A 16,243-nucleotide genomic window follows, 5' to 3' on the forward strand; every position below is an offset into this window, starting at 1 on the left:
CGCTGCCTTCCGGCATGGCATGGAAACGAGTAGCATTTAGCATTTCTTTCACCATGTAGTAAATGCTGCCATTCGTGGTCTGGAAAGCAAGTGTTGTTTTTGGCAGCAAATTTCTATTTTAGTTTTAGTCATAGTCTTTGGACTGAAACTTCATTTAGTTTTAGTCACATTTTTGTCACCTGGAATGTCATAAGATTTTAGTCGACTAAATCTACAGTTGATTTAATAGTCGACTAAAATGTATTTTGGCGGGTCTTGATTGATGCCGTCATAATGAGTGTTTTTACACTTGTTGAAAATAGCTGATCTACAAGCTCACAACGCGTCGCGTTGCGACACGTTGTGAGCTTGTAGATCAGCTATTTTCAGCATGCAACCAAGTGTAAAATGACTTATACTGGATCTCTTGTCCACTAGTCCCTTCCTAACATTTAAAACATCTAGTTTTCATTTGTTGACGAAATTGTCACTATATTTAGTCTTAGTTTTAGTCATCGTAGCTTAGTTTTCATTTAGTTTCCATTTAGTTTTCACCAGTGAAAAAAGGTAGTCGACGAACATTTTTTTGTCATAGTTTTAGTCGACGAAAACAACACGGTGGCACAGTTGGTAGTGCTGTCGCCTCACAGCTAGAAGGTCCTGGGTCGATTCCCGCTGGGGACGCTGTGGGCACTGGCGGCGTGTTCCCTCCTCCGCGTCATCAGTGCCCATACCCGAGGCGGGGGTTGGCGATAGGGCCTTTCTGTGTGGAGTTTGCATGTTCTCCCCGTGTTCCCCTAGGGTAGATACCCTCACAAAAACATGCCGTAATCCAGGTCTCTAAAACTACCTCCCCCTGGCCAGCCGGGGCGCCTGATGGAGGGGAAAGGAACTGGTCGGAATAACGTGTCCCTTCCACACGCTACGTCCGGCCGGGGAAATTCCCCTCTGTCAGGTGAAAAGAAGCAGCTTGGACTCCTCATGCATAGAAGGAGGCATGAGGTCAGTCCGCTGCCCCCCCAGGTTGGCAGAGGAAGTGTAGCGCCCAGGATTACATTAGATAATTGGCACTGGGTGATAAGAAAAACTGGGTTACAAAATCGTGGGATAAAAATTAAGAAAAAAGAAAACAACACTGATGTAAACGAGTAGCATTTAGCATTTCTTTCACCGCAGTAAATGCTGCCATTCGTGGTCTGGAAAGGGGCGGTTGTTTGTTTTACAGACGGGGGGGTGAAAGGGCAGCAGGGGCTGATTGAAAGGGTAACAAGACTACTCGTCCCGTTTCTGTTTTCCTCCCAGAATTTTCCACAGTGAGGGGTGGGAGAGGCTGGACATCAGACGGCTGGACTTTGAATTTCTCTAACTATAAACTTTCATGACAGCAGAACAGCCTAAGTACAAATATAATTTATGAAAAGCTACTACAGTGAAGTCTGTTCACAGAAGTTGTTGTAGGATATGTGGGGATTATCTGACGAGGTACCATTTGAGGTGGAAAAACCTTACACTAAATAACACTAAATTGTTTATAGGTTCAATATAAGTCAAATAATATAGCCTTTCCACAGGAGTATCTTTTTATATTTTTCCAAAAAGAATACAAACAGCCAATAGCATAATTATTACAAAGTTATCCCCCTCACTGGGGAAAATTCCGGGAGGAAAAACGGCCAAGCACCGGGGCGAGTAGTCCAGTATTCGATTGAAAGCCCCCCCCCTTTGATGTCTATGTGTGTGCACGTCTCTGCACACGGTGACAGGATGATCCCCATGTTGTTGCTGCTGCTGCTGCCGTCTCTCCGTCTGCCTAAATGCCCGGCTGGATAAGTGGCTTGTCAGGACAGGACAGGGACACGCAGGCTGATATATGAGCTCCACTCAGGGCTGGACTGGACTGGCCACAGGTCATACCGGGCATATTGGGAATATGATAATATTGACAGGCGAGGCAGGCCAATTATGCGGCAGGCCATTCTGCCAGTGCCATCATTGCGAATTCAGTGAGCACTTACTATGAGACCTACCAGATCATGTCTGTTTGTGTGTCTGTCTGTGTGTCTGTCTGTGTGTCTGTCTGTCTGTCTGTCTGTCTGTCTGTCTGTCTGTCTGTCTGTCTGTCTGTCTGTCTGTCTGTCTGTCTGTCTGTCTGTCTGTCCCGCTTTTGTGCCCATATATGGAGCTGAGTGATTACGTCACCATGACTCAGCCATAACCATATAAGGAGTCCCCAAAGCAGCTATACGTCCAAAACCCAAATATGTACGAGCTGCGTTTGCTTCCCGCGTTTGCGCGTCTTACTGGTGATAACGATACCATGTACATACTATATACCGTATGAAACAGAAGACCCTCTGCTTTCATAAGAAAAAAAACAAATACTGTAATACTAATAAAAAATCACACCCCTGTGAAGTGAGCTGTGCAACTCTGAGAGTCAGAGTTGCACCGCTCACTTCACAGGGGTGCTTGCGGGAACTCGACTTCGTCTCATTCCTGACCTTCGCATCCCTGACTGTCGTGGCAATAATCACGTTAACCCACACCCTCTCGTGTAATGTTGTTTCATTAACCCCTTGAGTATATGCCTTGAGAACAGCATGAAACCCCTCGAGTATATCTGACTGAACTCCACAAGCTATACGTATCATATATATATAAAATATCCTTTCTTGATTCATCTCTCTTTTTTCCCTGGCTCATTCTATCCATTCCCTTTTCTTCTCTCTCTCTCTCTCTCTCTCTCTCTCTCTCTCTCTCTCTCTCTCTCTCTCTCTCTAATTGGGTCTGTCCTCTCTGAGGTCTCTAATCTCAGTGTACATGACATGAGTGCTATATGCAAATGAGCTGCCAGGACTCAGACTTCATCGCGCCGCATTTAAAGAGATGGCTTTAAATGCTTTAAATCCCCCTCTCTCTCTGTGGCACTCTCTCTCTGTCACTCTCTCTCTGTCACTCTCTCTCTCTCTCTCTCTCTCTCTGTCACTCTCTCTTTCTCTCTCTCTCTCTCTCTGTCACTCTCTCTCTCTCTCTCTCTCTCTCTCTCTCTGTGTCACTCTTTATATCTGTTGCTCGCTCCCTCTTGTCTGGCTGACCTTTGTTCAACCCCTGCGTTTCACTGCACCATGCACTTTCTCTCTCTCTCTCTCTCTCTCTCTCTCTCTCTCTCTCTCTGTCTGTCAGCTGTCCTTTTGCTGATTTCGTCGACTAATACGATGACAAACAATGTTCGTCGACTACGTTCTTTCACTGACGAAAGCTAAACGGAAACCAAATGACAACTAAGCTATGATGACTAAAACTAGGACTAAATATACTGACAATTTCGTCAACAAATAAAAACTAGACTAAAATGCTAGGAATTAAGTGTAAGTCATTTTACACTTGGTTGCATGCTGAAAATAGCCGATCTACAAGTTATATTTTTAGTCAAAATACATGTTATTCGACTAAATCAACTAGATTAATTCGACTAAATAAGTCTTATGATATTTAGTCGACTAAAACTAGACTTAAACACTAAAACATTCCGGGTGACTAAAATGTGACTGAAACTAAAATGAGAACTATTGAAGAGGCTAATACGACTACAACTAGAATCTAAATGTGCTTCCCAAAACAACGTTAACCCATTCTGACCTGAGATCAGATTCATACGAGGTTTCCACTGGACACACACTGGTCTGATGAACCCATTCTGACCTGAGATCAGATTCTAAAAAATGTCAGTCGTTCTTCGATTTTTCAAAAAATAGCAGATCTACAAGCTCATAGCGCGCCACTCGGTGGCGCGCTATGAGCTTGTAGATCTGCTATTTTTCAATAGCTAAAGCATAACATGATGCTGACACCAAAATGCGTTCCCGTTCAGAATGGGTCAACACTGTCCTGTAGCCACTCTTCCATTACAGGCCTCTAGTTGAGGACATTAGGGTTAGTTAGTCAGGGTTCATCGGCAGTGCAGTTCATGAGTTCATATTCACAGCAGTGGAACCGGTGGAGCTGGCACTAAAAAGCTGTCGACCCAATAAAAAATTGGACACTGGCTTTCATTGCGTAATATTTTCGCAATTCGTGCGCGTGTGTGTGTGTGTGTGTGTGTGTGTGCGAGTGTGTGTGTGTGCCCAGCTGCCTATGCAGTTGACGTGGTTCTGGAACTAAAACTTAAGGGGTATTTGTTCGCAGTTAACCCATTTTGACCTGCAGGACAATTATACAAATTCTAACAAAAAAACCCTATGTTTCTATGTCAGTGGTGCTCAACCTTTTTCCTAACCTGACTCTGCCAGCTGGGGGCGGTATTGGGTAACCATGTTCCCCAACACAGCCTCCATCTGGGATCTCTCAGGGAGTTGTGCTAACGCCGAACCACTCGTGGTACTTCGAACCAATCAGCGTGAGCTAAGGGCGGGACACTATACTACACCGGATGTGACGCTATATAGACACGTCAATATGATTGGTTGTGTTTGCACGCCCACACGGTGATAGACAGACGGTCCATCCAATCATCTACCAAGTATCTTGAAAAAAAAGGAACAGCCCTGTCATCGAATTTGCTCCCGAGATCCCAGATCCCAATAAGCTGTGAAACAAATTTGTGTAGCAAGCTTCTTGGATCTGGCAGCGTCAGGTTACCTTTTTCCCCCAGGACCCCCAGAAATATCTTGATTTGGCCACCGACCCACATCTGAAAATATGTAGTTCCAGTGACCCCCCCCACCCCAGAAGCAAAGATTCTCTTCGCTCTGGAAGAATATATATTCAAAGATTTGTAACACATTTTCACGATAAAAAAAAAAAAACGCAGATCTACAAGCACCGAGTGCCGCGCTACGAGCTTGTATAGATCTGCTATTTTTTTAATAGCTAAAGCACCAAAAGGGGGTTCCCACCACCCAGAATGGGTTAAATATGCATTAGTCAAACTTGCACATCATTGTCAGGGTCTGGAACTTATACACCTCCCGAAATCCGAGTAAGGAAGCTGCCATTCCTGTTTACGAAAATATATTTTAAAATATCTTTGCATTTTTGTTTGTATTTGTTTTTCTTCTGCTAAGCAGCACGCTACTGTATTGATTGAAACCTTTATTTCAGGGGAATCCAATTGAGACCAGGGTCTCTTTTTCAATGGCGCCCTGTATACAAACAAGAAAAGAACATTTACAGCAATGACTTTACTTACATACTGTACATATATGACATGGACACACAGTACAACAATAATACACAAGCACACACACAAAGAAACAGAACCTTATAACCAAATATTACAAAAAGCAGGTGCATATGCCTTCCTCTAGTAGTGTGAGGTCAGTTAAAGGTAGAGTCAGTGATTTCACTTAATTCAAATATCACTTTTTTTTTTGTTTTGTTGTGATAATCCTCTCTACTATAGAGTGTGCTGACCATATAAGGAGTTCCTCCCTGTCCCCAGTTAACCCCTGGGGGTCAAAAAACCTTAGGTTTCGTTTTTGTTCTCTATCCTGATTGGATGAAAGCTTGTGTCCCAAGGCAAAAACGAAACCTAAGGGTTTTTGACTGAAATCACTGACACCCCCCTTTAAATGTAGTAAATAAAACACGGACATTCAACTTCAATTTGTTTTGACAAGTATTCCATAAATGTGGAGCATAGTAGCATACACCCTGAAGGCAGTTTATCTCCCAATTTAGTAGTAGTTTTTGGTGCATTTGGTTTTTGGATCATATAGGCTTCACTTCACTGCTTTATATTTTACTCATGGCCAGAGAGCTTCTGTTGCTCCGAGCATTTGAAATGTTGCGAGAGGCAGTTTGGCAATGCAAGACTACTGTGCGTGCAGAAAACAGGACAGTGTTGTTTTTGGCAGCAGATTTTGATTTTAGTTTTAATCATAGTCTCTTGAATAGTTTTCATTTAGTTTTAGTCACATTTTAGTCACCTGTTACATCAGGTTACAACGTTTCGATGTTTCAGTTACTACATCTTGTAACGAAGATGTAACTTAAAACATCTCTAAACGTTGTCACTGGTTATACCTGCACCCTGTTATTAAAGGACCACTTCACCACTTTTCAACCTATCTTCAGATAATAGGTCCTCACTAATAATCATGATAAAATGGCACGATCTTTTTCTACTCAGTCTGTGTCTCATAGGAGGGCTGTGGGCAGTTTGGAAACCGTCTTCCAGTGACGACATCATCAGGCAGATTTATTTTTTAAACAAGATGTTTTTACAAAAATGTTTAGATTTCCATTATCGTGAGAACGATACATTAGCTTGTATTCCCCATCGATGATGTCACTGGAAGACGGTTTCTGAACTGCCCACAGACCTCCTATGAGACACAGACCGAGTAGGAAAGAAATTCATGATTATTAGTGAGGACCTATTATATGAAGATAGGTTTAAAAGTGGTGAAGTGGTCCTTTAAACTAAGGGCCTAAATCCTCTGAGCTGCATCCAGTGCCTTCCTTTTCGCATGTCAAGGCAACACATGGTCAGGCATTCAGAACAAGGTATACGTCTCTCTGAGACAGCCAGGACTCCAGTAGTAGAAACATGGAGAAGAATACAGAACCCTCCTCATGGTGGCTCAGACAGCAGAATATAGAAATCACCCACTATGAGGAGCTACAGTATGAGAGCTACAGTAATAGATATGGGTGTAAAACGATATAGCAACCCTGACCCTCCACGGAACAACATATTTTCTGATTCGGGTTCGCGTGGCGCGGCCATATATATACAGATAATTCTGGGAGGTCCTTTTGACATGAAAAAGTGTGAGAACCACATGCCATTGAAACATTTAGAAGACTATTTGTTTTTAATCTGATTGATCTCAGGTCTAAAATTGCTGAACCTATATCTCCTTTTCCTCCCTCTCTCTCTCTCTCTCTCTCTCTCTCTCTCTCTCTCTCTCTCTCTCTCCCTCCCTCTCTCTTTCTCCTCCCTCTCTCTTTCTCTCTCGCTCCCTCTCCCATTCTCTCTCCTGTCTCCTCTCCAGCCAGCTCCCTGAGGTTGCTCCAGGCCCTCCTGGATGTGGACCTGACATCAGCGGTGGTGTGTGTGAGCGCCGGCCCGGGCCTGGCCCCTCCCACGAGGCCCCTGGGGGCCACCGACAGCGCTCTGTGGCCCCTGGGCTCCCAGGGAGCTCGTTGCCTCGCGGCCGCCCTCTGTGGACTCCTGCTACAGGTATGTTTAACGGGCACCTGGTGTTGTTTTCGTCGACTATAAAACCAAAACGAAAGATGTTCGACGTCGACTACCTTTTTTCACTGACGAAAACTAAGCTACGGTGACTAAAACTGAGACTAAATATATTGACGATTTCGTCAACAAATAAAAACTAGACTAAAATGTTAGGATGGGACTAGTGGACAAGAGATCCAGTATAAGTAAAAGACAAGTCATTTTACACTTTGTTGCATATGCTGAAAATAGCAGATCTACAAGCTCACAACACGTCACAACTATTCGAGAGACTATGACTAAAACTAAAATAGAAATGTACTGCCAAAAACAACACTGACGGGCACTTAAGACGATGGAGTGTGTGTGTGTGTGTGTGTGTGTGTGTGTGTGTGTGTGTGTGTGTGTGTGTGTGTGTGTGTGCGTGTGCAAAACCAATTATGGGGGACACAGGCAGCCTTCCGTTTCAGCCCTGAGGGTGCCAGATTTAGGCAGAAGTTAAAATATCCCAGCTGGGTTTCTTGTCAGACTCTTTACCCAAGAGTCTGACAAATGTAATGTTGGTAAATTGCTAAAAATGTCCCAGTTTTCAACATTCACTGCCAAATTGTTCCCGGTTTCACCACGATTGCAACTAGAATGGTTTTTGCCAGGTGAAGCCATAGAGCATTAAAAGGATAGAGACTGATCTGGTGACCTCATACTCTGAAACACCACCCAGGCCAATGGGAGTCTGACCCCATACTCTGAAATGCCGCCCACTATAGTTCCACACTCACTCCAGAGGGCAACTATAGGCCACTATAGTTCAATGCCATTAAATGGGGGGTCCGTTCCGTATAGACTAATGCATGTCAAACTGGGGGTCCTTGAAATTAAACGGGTTGAGAATCACTGCTAGAGCCGTAAAAATCTTCTCTTAGCATTATCTCTTCAAATGGGGGTCTGCAGGATAATTTGTGTCAATTTGGGGGTCCTTGACATGAAAACATTTGGGAACCGGCATGGGGCACGCAGGCACACACGCACGCACGCACACACACACAGACACACACACACACACACACACACACACACACACACACACACACACACACACACACACACACACACACACACACACACATTGCATAATGATCTTCCTCCTCTAACGTGGCTGATGAGGCTCTGGCATATTTTAAAATGCTTGACTCTTCAGGGTTGCAGACAGTATTGTATTGAGTGCTTGTGATAGATGTAGCATAAATAAATACCACTTATAGATGCAGCTCTACCAGCTCGGCGCGCCTCACCAGATCCACCGTCCATTAAATCGACTTTACGTCGTCCGGAACACACAACATCCATGAAGAAATAACACACATTATCCATTTTACAAGCAACATTTAACAAAAGCAGCCATTAGGTGTTCTGTCTCCCGTGTGATTGTCTGATGGTGGCAGACACTGGGCGGGAACCTCTTTTAGTTGTTTTAAGTTTCTGTTATTCCTCTCCTCTCCTCTCCTCTCCTCTCCTCTCCTCTCCTCTCCTCCCCTCCTCTCCCCTCCCCTCCCCTCCCCTCCTCCTCTCCTCTCTCGGTATCTGTCTGGCCTACTTCAGTATTTTAGGACTCAGGTCACTCCTCAGCCAGGCCTGCAGCAGTATGGGAGACGGCATCTATTATTAAAACACATCTCTCGCAGGTCCTAACTTATTATCGCCTTATATGGCATTGTGTGTGTGCGTGCTTGTGTGTGTGCGACTGCGTGCGTGGGTCCATGCGTGTGTGTGTGTGCATGCGTCCGTATTTGCAGATGAGGGTCGGCGGCCATTTACATATAGTTGTTGGGGTCCTTGAACAACATGAAAAACTTTGAGAACCGCAACTGACATAGAAACAATGTGTTTCTGTTCACGTCTTCTACACCTCTAGAAGCAGGAGATGCTGCTCGCGGCTTCAGTCAACTGTCTGAACTCTCTCTGGAGATTCCTGCAGAGGAGGAGTCCAATCACAGGTCAGCTGTGTGTGTGTGTGTGTGTGTGTGTGTGTGTGTGTGTGTGTGTGTGTGTGTGTGTGTGTGTGTGTGTGTGTGTGTGTGTGTGTGTGTGCGTGTGCGTGTGCGTGTGTGTGTGTAACGTAGCGTATAGCTGTCAAAACCATCCCTGAATTATTATTATTCGTGTGTATTCTGTGAGTTATCTTGTGAACTTCTCTTCACTGTGTTGAACTATATGAACAAACCTCAGCTGGACTGAGTTGAACTGGATGGTTTGGTGTATATATATAATAGTATAATAATAAAGACACTTCAGCAGATATTGAATGAAGCCTGGTGCACACCACAGGAATAATAACACCACAGGTATAATAATATTAATAACACCACAGGAATAATAATAATAATAACACCACAGGTATATAAGACGTTCTTTATTGAGAATTCTGACCACTCAATAAATTTGGACGCTGTCAGAATTCTCAACAAAGAAGTTCTTATACCTGTGGCGTTATTATTATTATTATACCTGTGGTGTTATTATTATTATTATTATTATACCTGTGGTGTTGCGGCCGGGCTTCATCCAATATCTGCAGAGCTGAAATGAGGAGAACTTTTCTTTAACCCGAGACTGAATCAATTTGAACTGGATATTGGTGGAAAATGAACGGAAGTGAAGTGGACAGCACTATGAACTGAATGTGTAGCTGAACTGATCTGAGGTCATTTGGACTAATGAACTGAATGTGTAGCAGCTGTACTGATCTGAGGTCAGTTGGACTAATGAACTGAATGTGTAGCAGCTGTACTGATCTGAGGTCAGTTGGACTAATGAAACTGAGCGGAACTGTTCGACTGTCTGTCTTGGAACTGAACTCATTTACTTAACTAAATCCTTCCTTCATCCTTCCCCTTGAATCGTGTGTGTGTGTGTGTGTGTGTGTGTGTGTGTGTGTGTGTGTGTGTGTGTGTGTGTGTGTGTGTGTGTGTGTGTGTGTGTGTGTGTGTGTGTGTGTGTGTGTGTGTGTGTGTGCGCGTGTGTGTGTGTGCGTGTGTGCATGCGTGTGCGTGCAGCCCAGCTTGCTGTGTCTCAGCCATGGATTGGGTTCCTCCTCCACTCCCTGCTCAACTCAGGAGAGAGCTGTAGACTACACCCTGCTACACTGGCACTGCTCACTGTGGTGAGGACACACACACACACACCCTGCTACACTGGCACTGCTCACTGTGGTGAGAACACACACACACACACCCTGCTACACTGGCACTGCTCACTGTGGTGAGGACACACACACACACACACCCTGCTACACTGGCACTGCTCACTGTGGTGAGGACACACACACACACACCCTGCTACACTGGCACTGCTCACTGTGGTGAGGACACACACACACACACACCCTGCTACACTGGCACTGCTCACTGTGGTGAGGACACACACACACCCTGCTACACTGGCACTGCTCACTGTGGTGAGGACACACACACACCCTGCTACACTGGCACTGCTCACTGTGGTGAGAACACACACACACACACCCTGCTACACTGGCACTGCTCACTGTGGTGAGGACACACACACACACACCCTGCTACACTGGCACTGCTCACTGTGGTGAGGACACACACACACACACACCCTGCTACACTGGCACTGCTCACTGTGGTGAGGACACACACACACACACACCCTGCTACACTGGCACTGCTCACTGTGGTGAGGACACACACACACACCCTGCTACACTGGCACTGCTCACTGTGGTGAGGACACACACACACACACCCTGCTACACTGGCACTGCTCACTGTGGTGAGGACACACATACACACACACACCGCTAAACACAGGCAAGTTACTTTAACGTAACACATTCCGTGCGTTGTAGTATAATATGACAAAGATACCGTGACTGCCGTGATTGTTTAACTCTCTATCTTTTAATCACACCCGTGTGAACTGAGTGGTGCAGCTCCCCCACAGCTCTCTCTCTCTCTCTCTCTCTCTCTCTCTCATTAGCAGGCAACATTGGAGCACTATCCCTCTCTCTGTTTCTGGCGCCCCCTACTGGTACCCTATAGTCATATACTGGTGCTCAAGACCACATGGGTACATATAGGTGTACAGTACACGGACATTGCTGGTTGTAGGAGTGGTTGCACCACTCAAAAATGAAGCATTATAAGTAATGTTGTCCTGAGTCTCTGCAGTGTGCGGTCCCTTCCTCTCCTCTCCTCTCCCTGGGGAAGTTCTACCAGCACCTCCCCCACCTGGATGTGCATGATATTATATATTCATGTTGCTGCTCTCTCTCTCTCTCTCTCTCTCTCTCTCTCTCTCTCTCAACTTGTCTTGTATTCTGATCAACACTCTAGAACATATGGGAAGCATATGTTTCAACAACAACAACATACTTTGAAATCTTTGTGTGTGTGCGGCTGTGTCTGTGTCTGTGTGTGTGTGTGTGTGTGTGTGTGTGTGTGTGTGTGTGTGTGTGTGTGTGTGTGTGCGCGCGTGCGTGTGCGTGTGTCTGTGTGTATGCGTCTGTGTAATGTATTGTACATGTATAATCTGTATAATCTGAAGTATAATCTTCTACAGATCAATAGAATACATGGTGAAACATTAGAGACAGTAAAAGCTCAAAGCCTGCACAGCGCAGCGCATCCAGCTCACAGTAGAGAGTACATTAGAGAGTACAGTAGAGAGTACATTACGGCTATAGCAGCCATCATGTTCCAGCCGTGATGAAGACATATTATCATCCATTGAAGCGCTGTCCTCCTCCTCCCTGTAGAGTGGATGGAACGCCTTCCTTTCACTTTATCCTTCTGTCTCACTTAATCTGTTGTTCTGTCCTCCTGTTCTCTCTCTCTCTCTCTCTCTCTCTCTCTCTCTCTCTCTCTCTCTCACTTTCCCTTGGTTTATATTGACCCTCGATCACTCGCTCTATACAGCAGTCAGTGGTTCCCACCCAGTGGCAATTATAACATTTCTGTCATAAAAATAATGTTGAAGTCCTCACAAGTGTAAATGGTAAATGGTGCATTTATATAGCGCCTTGCGCCTTCATCCAAGGCGCTTTACATACACTGTGCATTACATTCACCCATACATTCACACACACATTCACACACCGATGGCAGCGGAAACCATGCAAGGCACCACCAACCAGCACATCGGGAGCAATTAGGGGTTCAGTGTCTCTTGCTCAAGGACACTTCGACACCAACTCTGGGGGAGCCCACAGGGTTCAAACTGGCAACCTTGCGGTTGCCATACAGGCACTCTAATACAAGTGTGTGTGTGTGTGTGTGTGTGTGTGTGTGTGTGTGTGTGTGCGTGTGTGTGCGTGTGCGTGTGCGTGTGCGTGTGCGTGTGCGTGTGAGTGTGTGTGTGTGTGTGTGTGTGTGTTTACTGTGTGTTTGTCATTACTTGGAAGCATAACAAACTTGGGGTATCGCTGTAGATTTGCCATACTGATAATCGGAAGCCTGGGCCATGTGCATAAAGTTTATGCACATGGCTCATGCAGGTCAGTTTATGCCATAAACTGACCATGAGTGGCCTAAGAATAGCTGGCATGACAAAAAGCAAAGCCAAACAACTTGCCAAATACTGAGCTCTGTCTCGTCTGTTATAGGCAGTTTGTCTGTGTGGAGGAGGAGGTGCCATGATGTGTATCCTTAAGTGAACATGAACTGTCAACCCCGTTATATTTGTTTCCTGTGTGTGTGTGTGTGTGTGTGTGTGTGTGTGTGTGTGTGTGTGGCAGCTGTCTCAGCACCACAGCAGGGCGCTCCAGTGGGATCCTCACATAGATCCGGTCTTGGAGGCCGCAGAGGCAAAAGGACCCAACATGGAGCTGGGAAACCAAAGTGTTCACGGCCTCCGCCTGCTGCTCGCACAGGTACAGTATGTAATTCTGACCTGAGATCAGATTCTAAAAATGTTCTTCTACATCCTGACAGTTTTCCATTCTGACCTGAGATCAGTTTCTAAAAATGTCTTCTATATCCTGACAGTTTTCCATTCTGACCTGAGATCAGATTCTAAAAATGTCTTCTACATCCTGACAGTTTTCCATTCTGACCTGAGATCAGTTTCTAAAAATGTCTTCTTACATCCTGACAGTTTTCTGAAAAAGCTATGTTTCTATGTCAGTCGTTCTTCGATTCTTCAAAAATAGCAGACCTACAAGCTCGTAGCGCGCCACTTGGTGATGCGCTATGAGCTTGTAGATTTGCTATTTTTCAATAGCTAAATTATATTTATGATGATGTTTAAAACACCAAAAGGGGTTCCCGCCCCCAAAATATAAACCTTAATGTGTTTCTCATGGAAAACGAACGGTTTGAATGGATTTCACTAGTTCCGATCCAGGAGAACACAGTTTGCCGTCCACCGCTGCTACAGAGCTGACAATGAGGTTATAATCTTCCCTTCTTCTCTGGAGTCCTGCCTCCAAGCAGGACCAGAGGTAGAAACCTGTCCTTCCCTCTGATGTCATCGCTATAGAGCGTCGCAGTCCCGCCCCCTTTCATGACGACGCCAGGCCCAGGAAATAAATCCCCATGCATTTTTCCCCATAGACATTTCAAAACGTATTTATTTAAAGACCTTTAAAGCGTCGTATGAAGCCAACTCTTGTCGTGACAAATCATGACAACACACACAATATTTTGGACCAAACAAATAATTACAACGAAGAAAAACAACAAAAAAAGTGCAGTTTTTTTCTAATTCTTTGTTTTGTTTGTTGTCATGATTTGTCACGACAAGAGTTGTCTTCGTCCGTGGCGTAAAACGTCTTTAAATAAATACTTTCTGAAAAGTCTATGCGGAAAATTAACGGGGATTTATTTTCCGGGTCTCTCGAGGGGGCGGGACTGCGACGCGACACAGGCATCAGTAAGCAGGAACTGGGGATGGCAATGAAGGACCGGGGGAAGTCTGGCGTGGCGTTGATGTGAAATCCACAACCTCGACCACGGTCGAAAAATGATGATGATGAGTTTGACATGTCACATGCTACTATTTTAGAAAGGTTTATAGCCTTATATAGGATGTTAATGGTGGGTATATGGATTTGGCCCCAAAGGGCTAGCCTGGTTAATAAACCAGACCGAGTCAGCCGTTGGCAAACAAAAAATTGCCTGCCGGCGGATTACGGTCTGGAGAGGCTCAATTGTACGCCCATTTCCTACACCAGAGAAATGGGGCGGCCAATCGGGACACGGTATGCAATATGGGCGGGCTTTGGTACAGTGACTTTCAATGCTTGAGACCTTTGACTGACCAATTGCGTCAAAGAGAAAATGTTTCAACCCGCGGCCCTGGAAATGAAATCCAAGCTGAGCCTCCCCAGACTAATATCCCGCGGTCCGTACGATATTAGTCTGGTTTATTAACCAGGCTACCAAAGGGCTACATCTGTGCAAAATGTGGCACTTTTTAGACGAATCGTGGTGAAATCCCCCTCATCTCTCCCTATAAGCTCCTCCACTACAGTGTGTGTAAAGTAAACCGCTGCTACATAGCATCACCGCTAAGCTGAAGCCAATCATAACGTTTAGTTAGAACATCCACCTGTAAAAATTGCTTGTCAGTATAACTACTATATTACATGTGGAATAGAGACCCCAAAACCTCCAGATATACTGTATCATTAGTGTATATATGTTAATGCAGCAGCTCAGAGTCAGCCAAACATAATGACTCGACAGTCTGATGGCACCAGCTGCTTCAGCGGTAGAGTTTTGGACTGTCATTTGCATATTATGAGTGCAGGTGTGTTTGTGTGTGTGTGTGTGTGTGTGTGTGTGTGTGTGTGACTAGCTACAGTGCATGTCTGTGGTGTGGCGCAATGTGTGCGTGCACACATCTGTGTGTGTGTGTGCGTGCGTGTGTGTGTGTGCACCGCGTTTGAGTATAGGAGCATAAAAGGCTGGAGGAAACGGTGTTCAAGCTGACAGACATAAATCTCTTAACAGTCTCATGACAGCACAGAGTTGCCCTCGTGTCAGCCCTGCTGTCTCAGACAGTCTGTCGCACAAACGCACGCACGCAGGATTGATATGCCTCGCCTATCTGCCACTACACTGAGATTTGGTCTCAGTGTAGTGGCAGATAGGGGGGTTGAGGGAGCTTTCTGAGAGCTCGTTTGTCATGAGTGATCTGGTATCATACACTCCGTCTTCCTTCTGCCCTGTACTGTACCTTCATGGCTGTCAACTCTGTGTCCGCGTACGTGCGTGCGTGTCTCACTGTCCAGTATAACAGTAAACTGAGGTGATGGCCACTGCAGCGGTTTATATGCTCGACTACCGTGTATATCAGGATTTGTACAGATTTTCTCTAATCCTCCTCAGTTCTCAAGTCTGTTAACTACAGAGCGCCGAAGTCCTGACGTCACTCACTCGTTCCCTGGTTCCACGGTGTTTTTCTCCATGGAGAACAACATTGGGTCCTTTTTAAAATAAACAAAATGTCTCTGCGATGTTGTCGGGGAGGTGTCTCTCCGTATCGTTCACGACAGTCAATTCGGCAGCAGTAACATTAGCGTTTCCTCTCAGACAGACAGTGTAAAATTACTTATTATACTGGATCTCTTGCCCCATGGGAGGGGGGGGGGGGGGAGACAGCCAGGGAGCAAGCTTGTCTCGTCAAACCAATGTGACTCCCATTGAAAATGAATTGTGAGCTTGCGACACACAGGAGACACAGAGGAGGTGTGAGCACTGAGCGACCCCTTGCAGGTTATGGTAGCTTTAAAGTGGCTTGTTACATGCTGGTTGAAATCTCTGGAGAAACCTGAGTATAGGGTAATAATAATTGACAGTTCCCTGTGTGTGGAGAAAGTGTGGAGAAACTCTAAGCCAATTCTTATTTACCATATTATGGTAAATAAGAATGACAGAATGACAGAGTGTTCTTTGTCAACTTGCCTCATTATATAGTCAGGGGATATTAATACAATACGAATACAAATTACCAAGAATTTTCTTCACCGTTTGTAAAGGTGTCTACTAACAACATATCCCACATTGGTTTATATTCAACCACCCTAGGGGAATTTTTTGAGAGCGGCTGAAAGTT

General features: G+C 45.2%; 1 protein-coding gene across 1 annotated transcript in view; it reads left to right on the plus strand.

The window, feature by feature from the left end:
• Positions 1-11,057, plus strand: part of mei1 (meiotic double-stranded break formation protein 1) — a gene marked incomplete at both ends in the record, with an annotated part of 133,097 nt that extends 122,040 nt beyond the window's left edge. Inside the window, 4 exons of the mRNA XM_080776466.1 lie at positions 6,978-7,165; positions 9,075-9,173; positions 10,233-10,322; positions 11,034-11,057. Coding sequence (XP_080632592.1) covers positions 6,978-7,165; positions 9,075-9,173; positions 10,233-10,322; positions 11,034-11,057 — 401 coding nt within the window. The remainder of the gene's footprint in view (positions 1-6,977; positions 7,166-9,074; positions 9,174-10,232; positions 10,323-11,033) is intronic.
• Positions 11,058-16,243: the final 5,186 nt, after the last annotated feature.

The sequence above is a fragment of the Protomyctophum bolini genome, assembly GCF_963924005.1.
Source record: "Protomyctophum bolini genome assembly, chromosome: 11".
Classification (NCBI taxonomy): Eukaryota; Metazoa; Chordata; class Actinopteri; order Myctophiformes; family Myctophidae; genus Protomyctophum; species Protomyctophum bolini.